The 15,614-nt window shown below is 41.6% G+C and overlaps 2 protein-coding genes across 2 annotated transcripts in view; both read left to right on the plus strand.

Annotated features, from left to right (window-relative positions):
- Positions 1 to 15,614, plus strand: part of LOC123345010 (olfactory receptor 5V1-like) — a 56,505-nt gene that overhangs the window by 16,717 nt on the left and 24,174 nt on the right. The gene's annotated exons all lie outside the window — the stretch shown is intronic.
- LOC123345011 (olfactory receptor 1009-like) lies at positions 6,510 to 7,442 on the plus strand. Its single transcript, XM_044981557.1, has one exon. It carries the CDS (start codon positions 6,510 to 6,512, stop codon positions 7,440 to 7,442), a length of 933 nt encoding a protein of 310 aa, XP_044837492.1.

Here is a 15,614-nt window from a genome sequence, read left to right on the forward strand (position 1 = left end):
CACATGCATGGAAAACCATCCCAACACTACTGCACCAAATCACCCCCATCATCTTATGCAGATTCTATAGAAAGAAAGAAAGAAAGAAAGAAAGAAAGAAAGAAAGAAAGAAAGAAAGAAAGAAAGAAAGAAAGAAAGGATGACCTGACTGAATGGACTTTTTCCATTCAGCTATTCTGGGTTTTTAGCATTTCTTCTTCTCTGTAGACATGATACTGAATGCACTAGAGTGTTTAGACTAAATGCACAGATCCCCATAGCCTTTCTGCATGTAGATATCCATCTGAGGAGAGCAGGACTTTCACTTTTAGACCACCTGTAGCCTTGAGCCCAAACAACACTGTGTATCATCCCAATCCTGCAGAGAGATTCACAGTGATGGCAGTGGTCCGTACTCACACTTAATTTGTTCTACCTGTTCACTGGAGTAAGCCTTTTGCAAGACTGGGCACTATGTGAATATTTATATGAACATCTTATGTTTCACGAACCCTATGGAAGTGAAGAGTGAGATCTACAAGTCGATAATTAGGCCTGCACTTTGGTAGGGCTCTGAATGCTGGGTACAGAGAAAGAGAAAGGAGCAGATTTTGAATACAGTGGGAAAAAAAACATTAAGATGGGTGCTTGAAGTTACAAGGATTGACCATGTTTGGAATGAAGAAAGTAGGGGAAGTGTGAAGGTGTTACCAGTTATAGAAAAGCTGAGGGAGTCCAGGCTTAGAGGGTTTGGCCATGTGGAAAGAATATCAGATAACAGGGGAGGGTAGGTAGACCCAGAACTAGGTAGATGGATGTCATAGTAAATTATTTCATTAGCTGCAGAGTTTCCAAGGAATAGTGTTAAAGACAGACTGGAATGGATTAGAAGGAAACAGAGTCAATCCCATATAGACAGGAGTCAGGCTGGAAGAAGGATTGAGTCCAGTAAGTGCATTAAAATGTTGAGACACTATATTTCAAGATTGTCACTGTGACAGATATGAAAGTGTTGTGTAACATCCTGCACAAACTTTAACGAATTAAGTTAAACCTTATTGAATTAAGGTAAATATCTTTGAAGTTGGTTGTATTAAAAATGTGAATATTTATGTACTCTTACAGTATTTTATGGAGCTCATTTAGGAGGAAGTTCTGATGAGTGCAATCTTTGGGAGACATTAGGAACTTCAAGGGACATTTGCGGACAAGGCATGTGAAGTGGATTTTCAAGGAAATTCTTGGGAAGACGGGAAGGGAATGTGACTGACTCCCCTGGAATCCTGCATTTTGAAGCTGCATTTTGAGCAGAGACCTATTGTCTGGCTGATTACATTTTCAAGGTCTCCTGAAAGAGCTAAAGTGGATAAATGAGTCACTCACAGAGTCAGGAGTTGTTCTTGTTCTGAGTTGAGGATATGATGTACTTGAAACAGCAGGAAAAATCCTGGTGGAGATTGAAGGATAGCTTCTGCCACAGCCTAGGCTGCAGTTGGTGGTGATCACTGGTAAGCTTATTAGCATATGTCTTGATTATTTTATTATTTTTAATATGTTTTCTCTGTAGTGCTTTTACCTTATGAATAAAACATACTTGCTTAGAAAGAGCCATGTGGTAACTTATAAACATAACAATTTGGATGGGCAATTTCTTTTGCCATGGGGTTACTCATGACTTGCTGATGATGCATATAGATGGCAACCACATTGAATGGGTGAAAAGATTTTTCTATCTGGGTAGTTGTTTGATGGAATGAGTTTCTGTATCTGAAGAAGTCACACATCTGATGGGTCTTGTGCCAATGACATTTCAGCATCTTCAAGGGCCTCTGTTTGGGAGGCAGAATGTCTATATGACAACTAAGAGACAAGTATTCAATATGGTAGTGATGACAACTCTGTTATATGGAGCAGAAACATATTCATTAAAAACAGCTCAGGAGAGGAAATTAAACAGTTTTCAGTGTCAAAAGTTTTGACATATCCTTGACATCCATTGATTTGATTTTGTCACAAGCAGGAAGATACTTAAACAATCCCAGCAACTTTCAGTCTTGCATTAGTTGAGAAGAAGACGACTGCAATGGTGGGGTTATGTGCAATGTTCAGGAGACAGTATGCTTTTACAGAAGGTTTGTAGAGATGAGGAAGAAGGATGTAGAGCGCCAGTGTAACCATGAATGAGACTGAAAGATGTAATTTTGTGGGATTTAAGAAACCTAAATTATCCCATCCTGACTCTTGTGAAAGAAAGAAGACTTGCAAAGGACCATTCAAGATGGAAAGCCATTCCAAGTGCCACCATGGCTGCGTTAGAGCCATGTGTTTCTGCTGCTATGATGTGCTGATGACTTTACAAAGCAAACCAGCTTCAGAGATGCTTAGAAAACTCTGCCCCAAAATACCTTATAGACCAAGTTGTTAGTGCTGAGGAGAGTTGTTAAGGCTGCTAAATTGTTAAGGCTGCTCAGTGCTGCTGTTCTTGGAGCTCCGGTGCCAGCTGCATGAGCAGGGAATGTAGCTTACCGATTCAGCAGACCTCAATTTTATTCCTAAAGAAAGACCACAGGCTCGGTTTGGTGGCGAAGGCCCTCTGCCAGGTCTATTGTCAGCAAAGCACGGCACTAGTGTCCTGTCCAAGGGGTCACAGGGACACTAACACATGTATTTCTGTGACAAGATGGGACACCAGGGTCCTGTCCCCTCAGCTGATACAAATATGCCCCTCATAGGACTTCTCCTTTTATCCATTGATACAAACAAGTGACGTATTACACTCTGGATGCTGTTAGTTACCACCCTTATCCTGGTACCTGCTAGATAGAACAAAATATCCTCACCCATTATCCTGTCATCCCATCCTTATTTTATGAGGGGTCAGTGTGCTCTTGTACCATCTCTTAAGAATGTGTTTACATAGTTACTTGAGAGATATGTGTGTTTTTGTATCATCCCCTGTGGTCAGGAATGGGCCTACCTTTTGCATTACTATTCTGTCAAAGCCCGGCCGACCCTGGTTCCCAGCCTTTGATTAATAGTTACTTACGCTTAGGTTTCCAGCAAGGCCTATATAAAGAGATTAAAGCACTTTCCTGAAAGATAAGAGACCTCACTTCAAATCTCTGCTCTACATCAGACCAAGAAAGAATTGCATGAGGAGTTCCCTAACCACTAGGTTAAAGGTACTGGGGAGGCACTAAGGTGCCCTGTGCTGCTTTGTGACTTTACTTGGTTTTTTTGTTTGTTTGTTTTGCCCTGGATGAAACAATTTGGCTTTTTTTTTCTAATTCACAAATAGTATTGGGTCAACCAAACTGTATTTTTCAGTGACTAAATTACTTGTCTGAAAAATTTTACCCAGATGTATTCAGAAAAGCTCCTCCTTTGTCTCATCTCCTGTTCTTTCCTGCCATCTTATACAGTATATTTGTTCCTTTCTCATTCCTTAACCTGTGTATCAAGCTGTTGGTGATTTTTTAAGGATGGCAGGCCAGTACCCATTCTTCTCCTCCACTACGCTCTTGTGGTAATTATACATTAAGACTAGGACCTTCAAAGGAGTTTAAGGGAGAGGAAATGTGCTGCTATTTGTGCATCTAACTCCTTCAGCTGCTTTATGAATCCGAGCCTAAATTGACTGTCACTTGGATGCATATGATAATCCAAGCCTCAATGCTCTCATTCTAAGGTACAATATATCATTGCTCAAGGGCTGACACAGCACAATGTTACTAGGGGCTTGTCACAGAGAGTGAACTCCAGGGTTTGTCCCAGGGGGAACAAGACAGTATTTAAACAACTCTCGAGAATCAGCTCCTAGCTTTGGAGTCAGCTAAGGAAAAGTTCTTTGCTTCACTCCCACTGATAACCCAACACAACTTGAGGGGTTTCACTGCTCCAGGAAAAGAATATTTGATCTCCTTGGATGCTATATTCCAGAGACAGACAGACTAGATAGAAAAATCAATAAGGAGATAGATAGACTAAGAAAAGAGAAAATCACAGGCCAGAATGATCTCATCATATTTATAAACTGTGCTTAAAAGCAGGTGAGTTGATCCATATTTTTATTTCTTTTAAATTTTTGTATCCTTTTCATTTCAAAGGACCAGATTCTGCCCCCCTTATCTAGGGGTGAGTATCTTCAGTCCCATTGACTTCTGCCTAGCTGAAGCAGTCTGCTCACACAGACTCGGTTACAGCACAGGGACCATGGTTGGCAAAACTGATTTACTTGAGTCCCCCAGCTCTCTCTTTCTCAAGGCAGCACTGAGATAGAGGAGAGTAGGTGTTTGTGTGTGTGGGAGGGAGGTCAGGGAAAGGACATTCTCTGGAAAATGCCCTTGGAATTTAATTTCCCTGTTCACAGAAACTGCCTGTGTTAACATTCAGGTTCTAGTACAAGGTCTATCTCTTTGCTTAGGCATTTGTCTTATGAGCTGATAATGGAGGAAAGGTTCAGTTTCTCTCTAGGGTTGTATGAGGACAAACATAATTTTGACATTGGACAGAACATTGATTTCATTGCCTTTTCCATTAATAACTGATGTCAAAATAGCCATTCACTTCCAGGAGGGCAGGATAACTTCTCTACTGTATGTATAGCCTGATATTCAGACATGCAGAAAATTGAGTCAAAAATCCCATTGAGTCAGAGTTTAAGTGACTTAGGAGCAAAAGTCTCACTGATTTTCTATCAGGTCCCTCTTTTTAAAATTATGTCACTATATCGAGATAATGTTTGATGGTCACATTCATTTCTTCTTAATAGTGTCTCTCATAACCTTCTCATAAACAAACTAGAGAAATACAAACTAGATGGAGCTAGCATAAAGTGTGTACATAGCTGGCTGGGAAACAGTTCCCAGAGAGTAGTTATCAGTGGTTCACAGCCCTGTTGGAAGGGTATAACTAGTGGGGTCCCACAGGGATCGGTTCTTGGTTCGGTTTATGATAATGCATAGAGAGTACACCTATAAAGCTTGAGGATAATTGAGGATAATTCCAAGATGGGAGGGATTGCAAGTGCATTGGAGAATAGGATTATAATTCAAAATGATCTGGACAAACTGGAGAAATGGTCTGAAGTAAACAGAATGAAATTAAATAAGGGCAAATGCAAAGTACTAAACTTAGGAAGGAACAATCAGTTGCACACATACAAAATGAGAAATGACTCCCAAGGAAAAAGTACTGTGGAATAGGATCTGGGGCTCATAGTGGATCACAAGTGAAATATGAGTGAACAGTGTAACACTGTTGCAAAAAAAAGCATCATTCTGGAATGTATTAGCAGGAATGACGTAAGTGAGACACAAGAAGTAATTCTTCGACTCAATTCCACGATGATTAGGCCTCAACTGGAGTATTGCGTCCAATTCTGGGTGCCACATTTCAGGAAAGATGTGGACAAATTGGAAAAAATCCAGAGAGGAACAACAAAAATGATTAAAGGTCTAGAAAACATGACCTATGAGGGAAGATTAAAAATATTGGGTTTGGTTAGTCTGGAGAAGAGAAGACTGAGAGGGGACATGATAACAGTTTTCAAGTACATAAAAGGTTGTTACTAGGAGGAGGGGGAAAAATTGTTTTTCTTAATCTCTGAGCATAGGACAAGAAGCAATGGGCTAAAAATGAGGCAACAGTGGTTTAGGTTGAACATTAGGAAAAACTTCCTAATTGTCAGGGTGGTTAAGCACTGGAATCAATTGCCTAGGAAGGTTGTGGAATCTCCATCTTTGGAGATTTTTAAGAGCAGGTTGGACAAACACCTGTCAGGGATGGTCTAGATAATACTTAGTCCTGCCTTGAGTGCAGGGGTCTGAACTAGGTGACCTCTCAAGGTCCCATCCAGTTCTGTAAATAGTGTTTTCAACAAAATAGTATAGAACAACTGACAGAGTGTAATTATCTTTATAGATTTGGCCAGATGTCCAGCTATTGTAAATTGGCCATAGTTTCATTGCAACCAGTCTGCCCGATCCCATGCTTGTGTGACACAGCTGTAGCTCTATTGAAGTCATAAGGACAGATTGCAGAGAGAGAATAAATTCCTCTATAGCCTGGTGGCTTGAACACTCACCCCACATGCAGAAGACCAACTATCCAGTAAGCCTGTATTGCCTCTTTTATGATGTATCCACCGAGGTACAACTTCAAGAGGAGAGACTGAAGGGAGCCCCACATCAGACAAACCCTTAGTCAGAGCTGAGCAAGGTATTTGTGAATACCTGTAGGACCTGATTCTGGGACTTAGGCATGTAAAGTGGTGGTTCGGTGCCGAAGTCCTTTTATGTATCCAGCCTAATTTGTCTATTTAAAACACACAAATACCATCTCTCTTTCTCTCTTTCTCTAAATTTAGTATAGTTAAAATACATATTTAACAGAATGGAATAGGACTCTCTTTACATTCATCCTATGGAACAGATGATCTCCACATACTATTTCAATTTATTTTTATGATAAGCGTTAATTTCATTTTTTTTTTCTGGTCTTCCAGGTCACAGATTTCCTAATAACTGACAATGAAAAATCAAACCACAGTGACCGAATTTATCCTCCTGGGATTTTCCAGTGACCCACAGATGCAGATTTTCCTCTTTCTGCTTTTTTTATTTATTTACCTAATCACTCTGGGTGGTAATATAGTGATCATGGTGGTGATACGAGCTGATTCTCACCTTCACACTCCTATGTACTTCTTTCTCTTCCATTTATCCTTTGTTGATATCTGCTATTCCTCAGTCACGGTGCCTAAAATGCTGACGAACTTCCTAGCAGAGCACAAAACTATTTCTGTCAATGGCTGCATTGCCCAGATGTTCCTTTTTATCCTCTCGGCTGATGCTGAAATTTTCATTCTCTCAGCCATGGCTTATGACCGCTATGCTGCCATCTGTGATCCATTACATTACGTGCAGACAATGAGCAAAGGGATCTGTGTTCAGCTGGTAAGTGGTGCATGGACCATGGGCTTCTTCTATGCCCTTCTTAACACAGTTTTTGCCCTCAAGTTGCATTTCTGTGGGCCCAATCAAATCAGCCATTTCAGCTGTGAGCTCCCTCTTCTGTTACAACTGTCCTGCACTGACACCCTCACCAATCAAGTGGTGCTTCTTATTTCTGCTTTGGTATTTGGGTTGAGCTCCTTCCTCCTAACCCTGATCTCCTACATTCACATCATCTCCACCATCCTGAGGATACGCTCGGCAGAGGGCAGGCATAAAGCCTTCTCCACCTGCAGCTCCCACCTGATTGTGGTTGCCTTGTTGTACGTGACAGGTTTTCTCCAGTACACAAAACCCAGCTCAGTCTCCTCTGTGATTCTGGATGAAATGTTCTCCATCCAGTACAGCATCTTGACCCCCATGTTAAACCCCATCATCTACAGCCTGAAAAACAAGGAGGTGAAAACAGCTCTAAGGAATATATTGGGGAAATTCAGGTTTCTCAATTAGTGTTGATTCTCTCATTTTTTTAAGGTCAGAAAGCATAGATTTGTGGGTAACTAGTGTATGAGACATTCTCAGCTCAGATAATTAAATAACACTTTGGGCGAAATCCTCCACAGATCCAGTGCAGATCCATTGACGTCAATTGGCCAGATCCTTAGCATGTGCAAATCAGCATAGCTCCATTGGAACCAATGGGTGCTGGAGTTAGACCCACCAAGGGTCTTGAACAGGAGAAATTGAGAGATATCCCATAACACAGTGGCCAAGGCATGCACCTGGGAGGGGACAGATCTCTGTTTCAATCATTTCTCCTCATCATACACTTGAAGCGGGGGTTTCCCACATTTGAAATGAGTACCATAACCACTGGGATAAAAGTTATGCTGGAGCTCCTCTTCCTAATTCTGTCTTCCCATTTCCACAAAATCAAATTGATATAACTGGCCATGGACAAATTCAGGCTGGAAATTAGAGAAAGGTTTCTCACCCTCAGAAGGGTGAGGTTCTGGAACAAACTTCTAATAGGAGCTGTAGAGATGCACAACTTAATTAGTTTTAAGAAAGTGTTGGATAAAATTATGACGGTGTGATGGTATGGGGCAGGGCTCAGCAACCCTGGTGCTCACTTCTGGTTTATGTCTTATGTTCTTAAAGGACATGCTTCAGGGTTTCAGCCGGACACCATAGTTCATGAAGGAATCCTTCCTCCTCCCACCAATGTATTCTGGGAGGGTGAGGTTTTTTTTCCTTTTTTTTTCTCCTTTCACTGAAGCATCAGGGATGGCCACAGTTGGAGATAGGATCTTGGATGGGATGGGACAAGGCTCTGAGGTGTTACTAAGTTTTCTCTCTCACACATATTTGCCTATACTGTTCTTGCTCACATAGTCAGGGACTAACTGATTGACAATTAGCTAAGGACACAAAAACTAACTACAATTTTTTAAGTACATTGGAAGCAGGAAGCCATACAAACAATCAGTGAGGCCATTGGACGATCAAGATGCTAAAGGAGCACTCAGGAAAGACATTACTGTTGTGGAAAAGCTAAATGAATTCTTTGCATTTATCTTCACTTCAGAGGATGGGAGGGAGATCTTTTCAGCTTAGGTGATAAATTAGAGGAATTGTCCCATACCGAGCTGTCGATAGAGGAGGTTTTGGAAGAAAATGATAAATTAAAAAGTAATTAGTCACCAGGACCAGATGGCATTCATCCAAGCGTCCTGAAGAAACTCGGATATGAAATTGCAGAACTCCTTCTTTTCCTTACAGTCATGAAATCTATCATTTTACAAGCACTTTCTCCCAAAATCACCTTCCACCTTCAGATTTGCAACCACTTCCTCCCTGTTGGTTAGAATCAAGTGAAAAATGGCCCCGCAGCCACACCTTTCACCCCTACTCTGACCCCCACCCCCCAGCTAAGCCCCTTACTCCCACTCTGGCCCAACCTGCCTAGCTAGGTTTTGCAGTCCTGAGGTCCCAAATGGAGCCATTGAAGTGTAATAGGTCACATCCATTGACTCTTATTGTATACGTGTGTGGGGTTTTTGTTTGGTTTTGTGTTTTCAGAAAACCTAAGAAGCCATTTGCACTGAAAACACTCAGTTAAGCCTACAGGAGCAACGAAGATTACTCTAATTGTTAGAGATATCAGGTTTGGTATTTTAAAGGATTGTAAGAGAGGTGCTCAAATCCTATTAATTCTCCCATTGACTTTAAAACCCTAAACCAGACCAAGACTCTTATTTCTATTTATTTGAAGGTAAAACCCCATGGGTCCAGAACACAGGTCGGCAGAGTTATTAGTCACTTAAGCACTTCAAAATGCTACACAATAGCAGGTGTAACCAGCCTGCATGCAGCTTCCCATGACTGTGGTGGAGACAGACCATGGGAAGTTCCACATCAAGAGTTTGATAGGGAGCAACCACATGGCTCCTGACTGGCTCCCTGCCCTATATAAACCCAAGGGGTGCTCCAGGAAACAGTATAGATCTTCTGTAGTTGCTCTGACTGTTCTGTCTCTATGTTCTTGAACTCCTGGCTTGACTGTGGCTTGTTTTGGACTTTGCCTGCTGACTCAGACCCTGAAACATGACTTGGGCTCTGATACTCGGTATTGACACTGGCCTGGAACTGACTATGAACTCCTTGGCTACCCAGAGACTCAGGTTTGCCCCTTGGCCCTGATTGCCCTTTTTGAGTTCCTGAAATTGATAGTCTTCCAAATATCCCATGGAACTGGGTGTAGTAAGAGGAAGGCCTGGTATGAGGCCTAAGACCTGAACTAAAGTACTGGTCAAGACTTTGCTAACATAAAGCAAAGTTAAGCTGTGAGCCAGAGGCAGGCCCTGCTCACAGAAGCTGGCAAGAAAAGGGCTGATGTTGCATAAACATATATTCACCTAGTGTAGTAAAGTATAAACACAGTACCAGAACACACTATACTGGAACATTCCACAGATAACAAGGAACAGGCCGACCCATCCCAATGACAAGGCCAAAAGGGTAATATGATGTGTAGAGTTGTTTTGATCTAACCAACATGTACTAGGTGAGAGGCAGCACCTTACCATGTAGAGGGGTTGTACCTTGCTGCGTAGAGGGGTTGCACCTCAATACGTCAGGAGTGATGTGTAACTTGTTTGTACCTGTGTATAAGAATGTATCCCTGGGGTGGTGTCTTGGTCTGGCAGAGGGGGCAGTGGAAAGTCCCGCCACTGACTGAGCCAAGTCCATTGACCGTGGGCGCATACATGTAGTATGCCCCGAGTTAGACTAAGAAATCTACAGGGAACTATTATTGTGTCCAATATGGCAATAAACCTGGCTGAAGTACCTTCGTACCTTACTAGACTCTGTGGTCATTGGGGGTTCTCTTCGGGTCTGCTGTGTCACCTATCTTCAAAGAGATGGGACAGCACACAGAGGAACATACGCACACAGCCGAGTGATATCAACATTGAACAGAGCAGAGCACCACATCGGTAGCACTCTGACAACACTGGGGAGTGGTGTAGCTCATAGAGCCAGCTTGCCTTTAGTATATTCAATGCCTTACCTTCATTACTGATTAAGAGAGCTTTAAACTAGGAATTTGGGGGAGATGGTTGGGAGATGTCCAGGTAATCTCCACGCCGGAATTAAACACCGAGAGGGAAGAAAACAAAGTAAGAGAGGATACAGCCATGAGCAGAAGAATGGACATAAGGAGGAAGGGTAGTGTAGATACCAGTCTAATAGGTGATACTGGTGGTAGAATGTCTGTGCCTAACCAGATAAAGAATGTCAGTGAAGCCAAACGGCAAAAATTAAGCTGTCTGTACACTAATGCGAGGAGCCTAGGAAACAAAATGGAGGAACTAGAGCTACTGATGCAGGAAGTGAAACCGGATATTATAGGGATAACAGAAACATGGTGGAATAGTAGTCATGACTGGAGTATGGGTATTGAAGGCTATGTGCTGTTTAGGAAAGACAGAAATAAAGGCAAAGGTGGTGGAGTAGCATTGTATGTATGAGGTTAACTGTAAAGAAATAAGAAGGGATGGAATGGATAAGACAGAGTCTGTCTGGGCAAAAATCACATTTGGAAAGAAAGCTACTAGAGCCTCCCCTGAGATAGTGCTTGGGGTGTGCTACAGACCGCCAGGATCTGATTTGTAGATGGATAGAGACCTCTTTAATGTTTTTAATGAAGTAAACACTAATGGGAATTGTGTGATCATGGGAGACTTTTACTTCCCAGATACAGACTGGAGGACAAGTGCTACTAGTAGTATAATAGGGCTCAGATTTTTCTGGATGTGATAGTGGATGGATTTCTTCATCAAGTAGTTGAAGAGCCAACAAGGGGAGATGCCATTTTAGATTTGGTTTTGGTGAGTAGAGAAGACCTCATAGAAGAAATGGTTGTAGGGGACAACCTTGGTTCGAGTGATCATGAGTTAATTCAGTTCAAACTAGATGGAAGGATAAACAAAAATACATCTGGGACTAGGGTTTTTGATTTCAAAATGGCTAACTTTAAAGAATTAAGGAAATTTACTTTAAAGAATTAGGGAAATGGATTGGCCTGAAGAACTTGTGGATCTAAAGGCAGAGAAGGCCTGGAATTACTTCAAGTCAAAGTTGCAGAAACTATCAGAAGCCTGCATCCCAAGAAAGGGGGAAAAATCATAGGCAGGAGTTGTAGACCAAGCTGGACGAGCAAGCATCTCAGAGCGGTGATTAAGAAATAGCAGAAAGTCTACAGGGAGTGGAAGATGGGCGGGATAAGCAAGGAAAGCTACCTCATTGACGTCAGAACATGTAGGGATGAAGTGAGAAAGGCTAAAAGCCATGTAGAGTTGGACCTTGCAAAGGGAATTAAAACCAATAGTAAAAGGTTCTATAGCCATATAAATAAGAAGAAAACAAAGAAAGAAGAAGTGGGACCGCTAAACACTGAGGATGGAGTGGAGGTTTAAGATAATCTAGGCATGGCCCAATATCTAAATAAATACTTTGCCTCGGTCTTTAATAAGGCTAATGAGGAACTTAGGGATAATGGAAGGATGACAATTGGGAATGAGGATATGAAGGTAGATATTACCACATCCAAGGTAGAAGCCAAACTCAAACAGCTTAATGAGACTAAATCGGAGGGCCCAAATAATCTTCATCCAAGAATATTAAAGGAACTGGCACATGAAATTGAAAGCCCATTATCAAGAATTTTTAATGAATCTGTAAACTCAGGGGTTGTACCGTACGACTGGAGAATTGCTAACATAGTTCCTATTTTTAAGAAAGGGAAAAAAAGTGATCCGAGTAACTATAGGCCTGTTAGTTTGACATCTGTAGTATGTAAGGTCTTGGAAAAAAATTTGAAGGAGAGGGTAGTTAAGGACATTGAGGTCAATGGTAATTGGGACAAAATACAACATGGTTTCACAAAAGGTAGATCATGCCAAACCAACCTGATCTCCTTCTTTGAAAAAGTAACAGATTTTTTAGACAAAGGAAATGCAGTGGATCTAATTTACCTCGATTTCAGTAAGGCATTTGACATGGTTCCAAATGGGGAATTATTAGTAAAATTAGAAAAGATAGGGATCAATATGAAAATTGAAAGGTGGATAAGGAACTGGTTAAAGGGGAGACTACAACGGGTCATACTGAAAGGTGAACTGTCAGGCTGGAAGGAGGTTACTAGCGGAGTTCCTCAGGGATCAGTTTTGGGGCCAATTTTATTTAACCTTTTTATTACTGACCTTGGCACAAAAAGTGGGAATGTGCTAATAAAGTTTGCGGATGACACAAAGCTGGGAGGTATTGCTAACACAGAGAAGGATCGGGATATCGTACAGGAAGATCTGGATGACCTTGTAAACTGGAGTAATAGTAATAGGATGAAATTTAATAGTGAAAAGTGCAAGGTCATGCAATTAGGGATTAATAACAAGAATTTTAGTTATAAATTGGGGACTCATCAGTTGGAAGTAAAAGAGGAGGAGAAGGACCTCCAAGTATTGATTGATCACAGGATGACTATGAGCTGCCAATGTGATATGGCTGTAAAAAAAGCTAATGCTGTTTTAGGATGCATCAGGCGAGGCATTTCCAGCAAAGATAAGGAGGTGTTAGTACCGTTATATAAAGCACTGGTGAGACCTCATCTGGAATACTGTGTGCAGTTCTGGTCTCCCATGTTTAAGAAGGAGGAATTCAAACTGGAACAGGTTCAGAGACGGGCTACTAGGATGATCCGAGGAATAGAAAACCTGTCTTATGAAAGGAGACTGAAAGAGCTTGGCTTGTTTAGCCTAACCAAAAGAAGGTTGAGGGGGGATATGATTGCTCTTTATAAATATATCAGAGGGATTAATATTAGGGAGGGAGAAGAATTATTTAAGCGTAGTACCAATGTGGACACAAGAAAAAATGGATATAAACAGCACACTAGGAAGTTTAGACTTGAAATTAGATGAAGGTTTCTAACCATTAGAGGAGTGAAGTTCTGGAACAGCCTTCCAAGGGGAGTAGTGGGGGCAAAAGACATATCTGGCTTTAAGACTAAGCTTGATAAATTTATGGAGGGGATGGTATGAAGGGATAGCCTAATTTTGGCAATGAATTTGGCAATAGATCTTTGATTATCAGCAGGTAAGTATGCCCAGTGGTCTGTGATGGAATGTTAGATGGGTTGGGATCTGAGTTACTACAGAGAATTATTTCCTGGGTGCTGGCTGGTGAGTCTTGCCCACATGCTCAGGGTTTAACTGATCGCCATATTTGGGGTCGGGAAGGAATTTTCCTCCAGGGCAGACTGGCAGAGGCCCTGGAGGTTTTTCGCCTTCCTCTGCAGCATGGGGCACGGGTCACTTGCTGGAGGATTCTCTGTAGCTTGAGGTCTTCAAACCGCAATTTGGGGACTTCAATAACTCAGACATAGGCTAGGGGTTTGTTATAGAAGAGGATGGGTGAGATTCTGTGGCCTGCATTGTGCAGGAGGTCAGACTAGATGATCACAATTGTCCCTTCTGACCTTAAAGTTTATGAGTCTATGAGTCTATTATACTTAGCGATTTTCATTATATTCAGCTGTAATTGAAGAAACCTACAGGCCTATATCCTGTAAGATATTAGCTGAAGCATTAGTTAGCAGAAGTGTGGTTAAGTAGACTGTAACCCTTGTCACAGATCAAATGTTACCTTTAGGTTTTGGGAACTAAGAAGAGCTTGCTCAATGGCAGGAGTTAGAATAATCCAGTAAGTGTTGCTATGGAGGGATAGCTCAGTGGTTTGAGCATTAGCCCCCCCACACTCTTAAATTTAGGGTTGTGAGTTCAATCCTTGAGAGGAGCCCCTGTATGGAGCTATGGGCAAAAAACAGTACTTGGTCCTGCTAGTGAAGGCAAGGGGCTGGATTTGATGACCTTTTTGAGGTCCCTTCCAGTTCTAGGAGATAGGTATATCTCCAGTTGTTGTTTTTATTATTATTATTAACTGCAAATCTGCTTAAGCAAGGGGTGATGGGTTTGATCATGAGCTGAAATGGTTGTTACATGTATTAATATACTAACCTATAAAAGAAAGACGCCTCAATATTAGCAAGATGAAGAAATACAAATAAGGGGGAGGGGGGGAACCCTACTGAATATGTATGAGATATAATTGTGTCAGTGTAACACAGTGGTTCTCAAACTTTTGTATTGGTGATCCCTTTCACACAGCAGGCCTCTGAGTGTGACCCCCCACCCCTTATAAATTAAAAACACTTTGTAAAAAATATTTAACACTCTTATCCTGGAGGTGGAGTGGCATTTGAGGGTGGAGGCTGTCAGCTTGTGACATAGGTAATAACCACATGACACCCTTAGGTGTGTGGCAGGGGGGAGTCACGATGCCCAGTTTCAGAACCTCTGGCATAACATATTATAGAAGTTGCATTCCAGTCTGTGGATGGCAGGAGAGAGAGATCTATCCCTTGGGAGGGACCAGAATGATGGTCAGTGGTGATGAGGATGAAGATAAAGGCTAATACTTCAGATTGTTCTGCAAGTGATGGTGTGAATATATGGATGTGCAGACATGTACGTTCTGTAGTCTCTCTACCTACGTTACTAAATTAAAGTGTTTGTGACTTTGCTAAATGTAATAATGTACTATTTGTAAATATAGAAGAGTTCCCATAGTGTGATTGTTGTAACTGTGCACATCGGGGTTCCCAACCATACAGTAATTTTAATAATACTGGTTTTGGGAAAAGAACCTATCAACTGTAAAGAGAGAACTAGGATTTCTTAAGTGACCAATATAATTAATATATAATCTAGAACGTGATTTGGGTGTATTCTATAGGGCCTAGTCAGAGTTTGTGTGATGAAGTGGAAATTTTCTGTAATAACATAATGAATGACATGCAAGACGGTGATTTATGTGACTAGGGATTGCTACCCAGTGGATGCAAAAGGGTTAAAATTGTCTAGGGGCTGAACAGGAGACATGGTGTGTGTGTGTGTGTGTGTGTGTGACGTCACTGTTTAGGGGGGTAGGAATGGGTCATTAAGGACCATCTGGAACTGACCGAATTCAACGGAGGATCCAGGAGGACAATGGGAGCCTCAGGGATTGAACAACTGATACCTGCCCACGGGCAACTCCGGCAGGCGGAATATGTGAAAT

Source organism: Mauremys mutica, chromosome 12, assembly GCF_020497125.1.
Source record: "Mauremys mutica isolate MM-2020 ecotype Southern chromosome 12, ASM2049712v1, whole genome shotgun sequence".
Taxonomy (NCBI): domain Eukaryota; kingdom Metazoa; phylum Chordata; order Testudines; family Geoemydidae; genus Mauremys; species Mauremys mutica.

What these genes read in the sequence shown, in the direction of transcription:
- LOC123345011 (XM_044981557.1), top strand. Translation starts at nt 6,510, where the DNA reads ATGAAAAATCAAACCACAGTGACCGAATTTATCCTCCTGGGATTTTCC.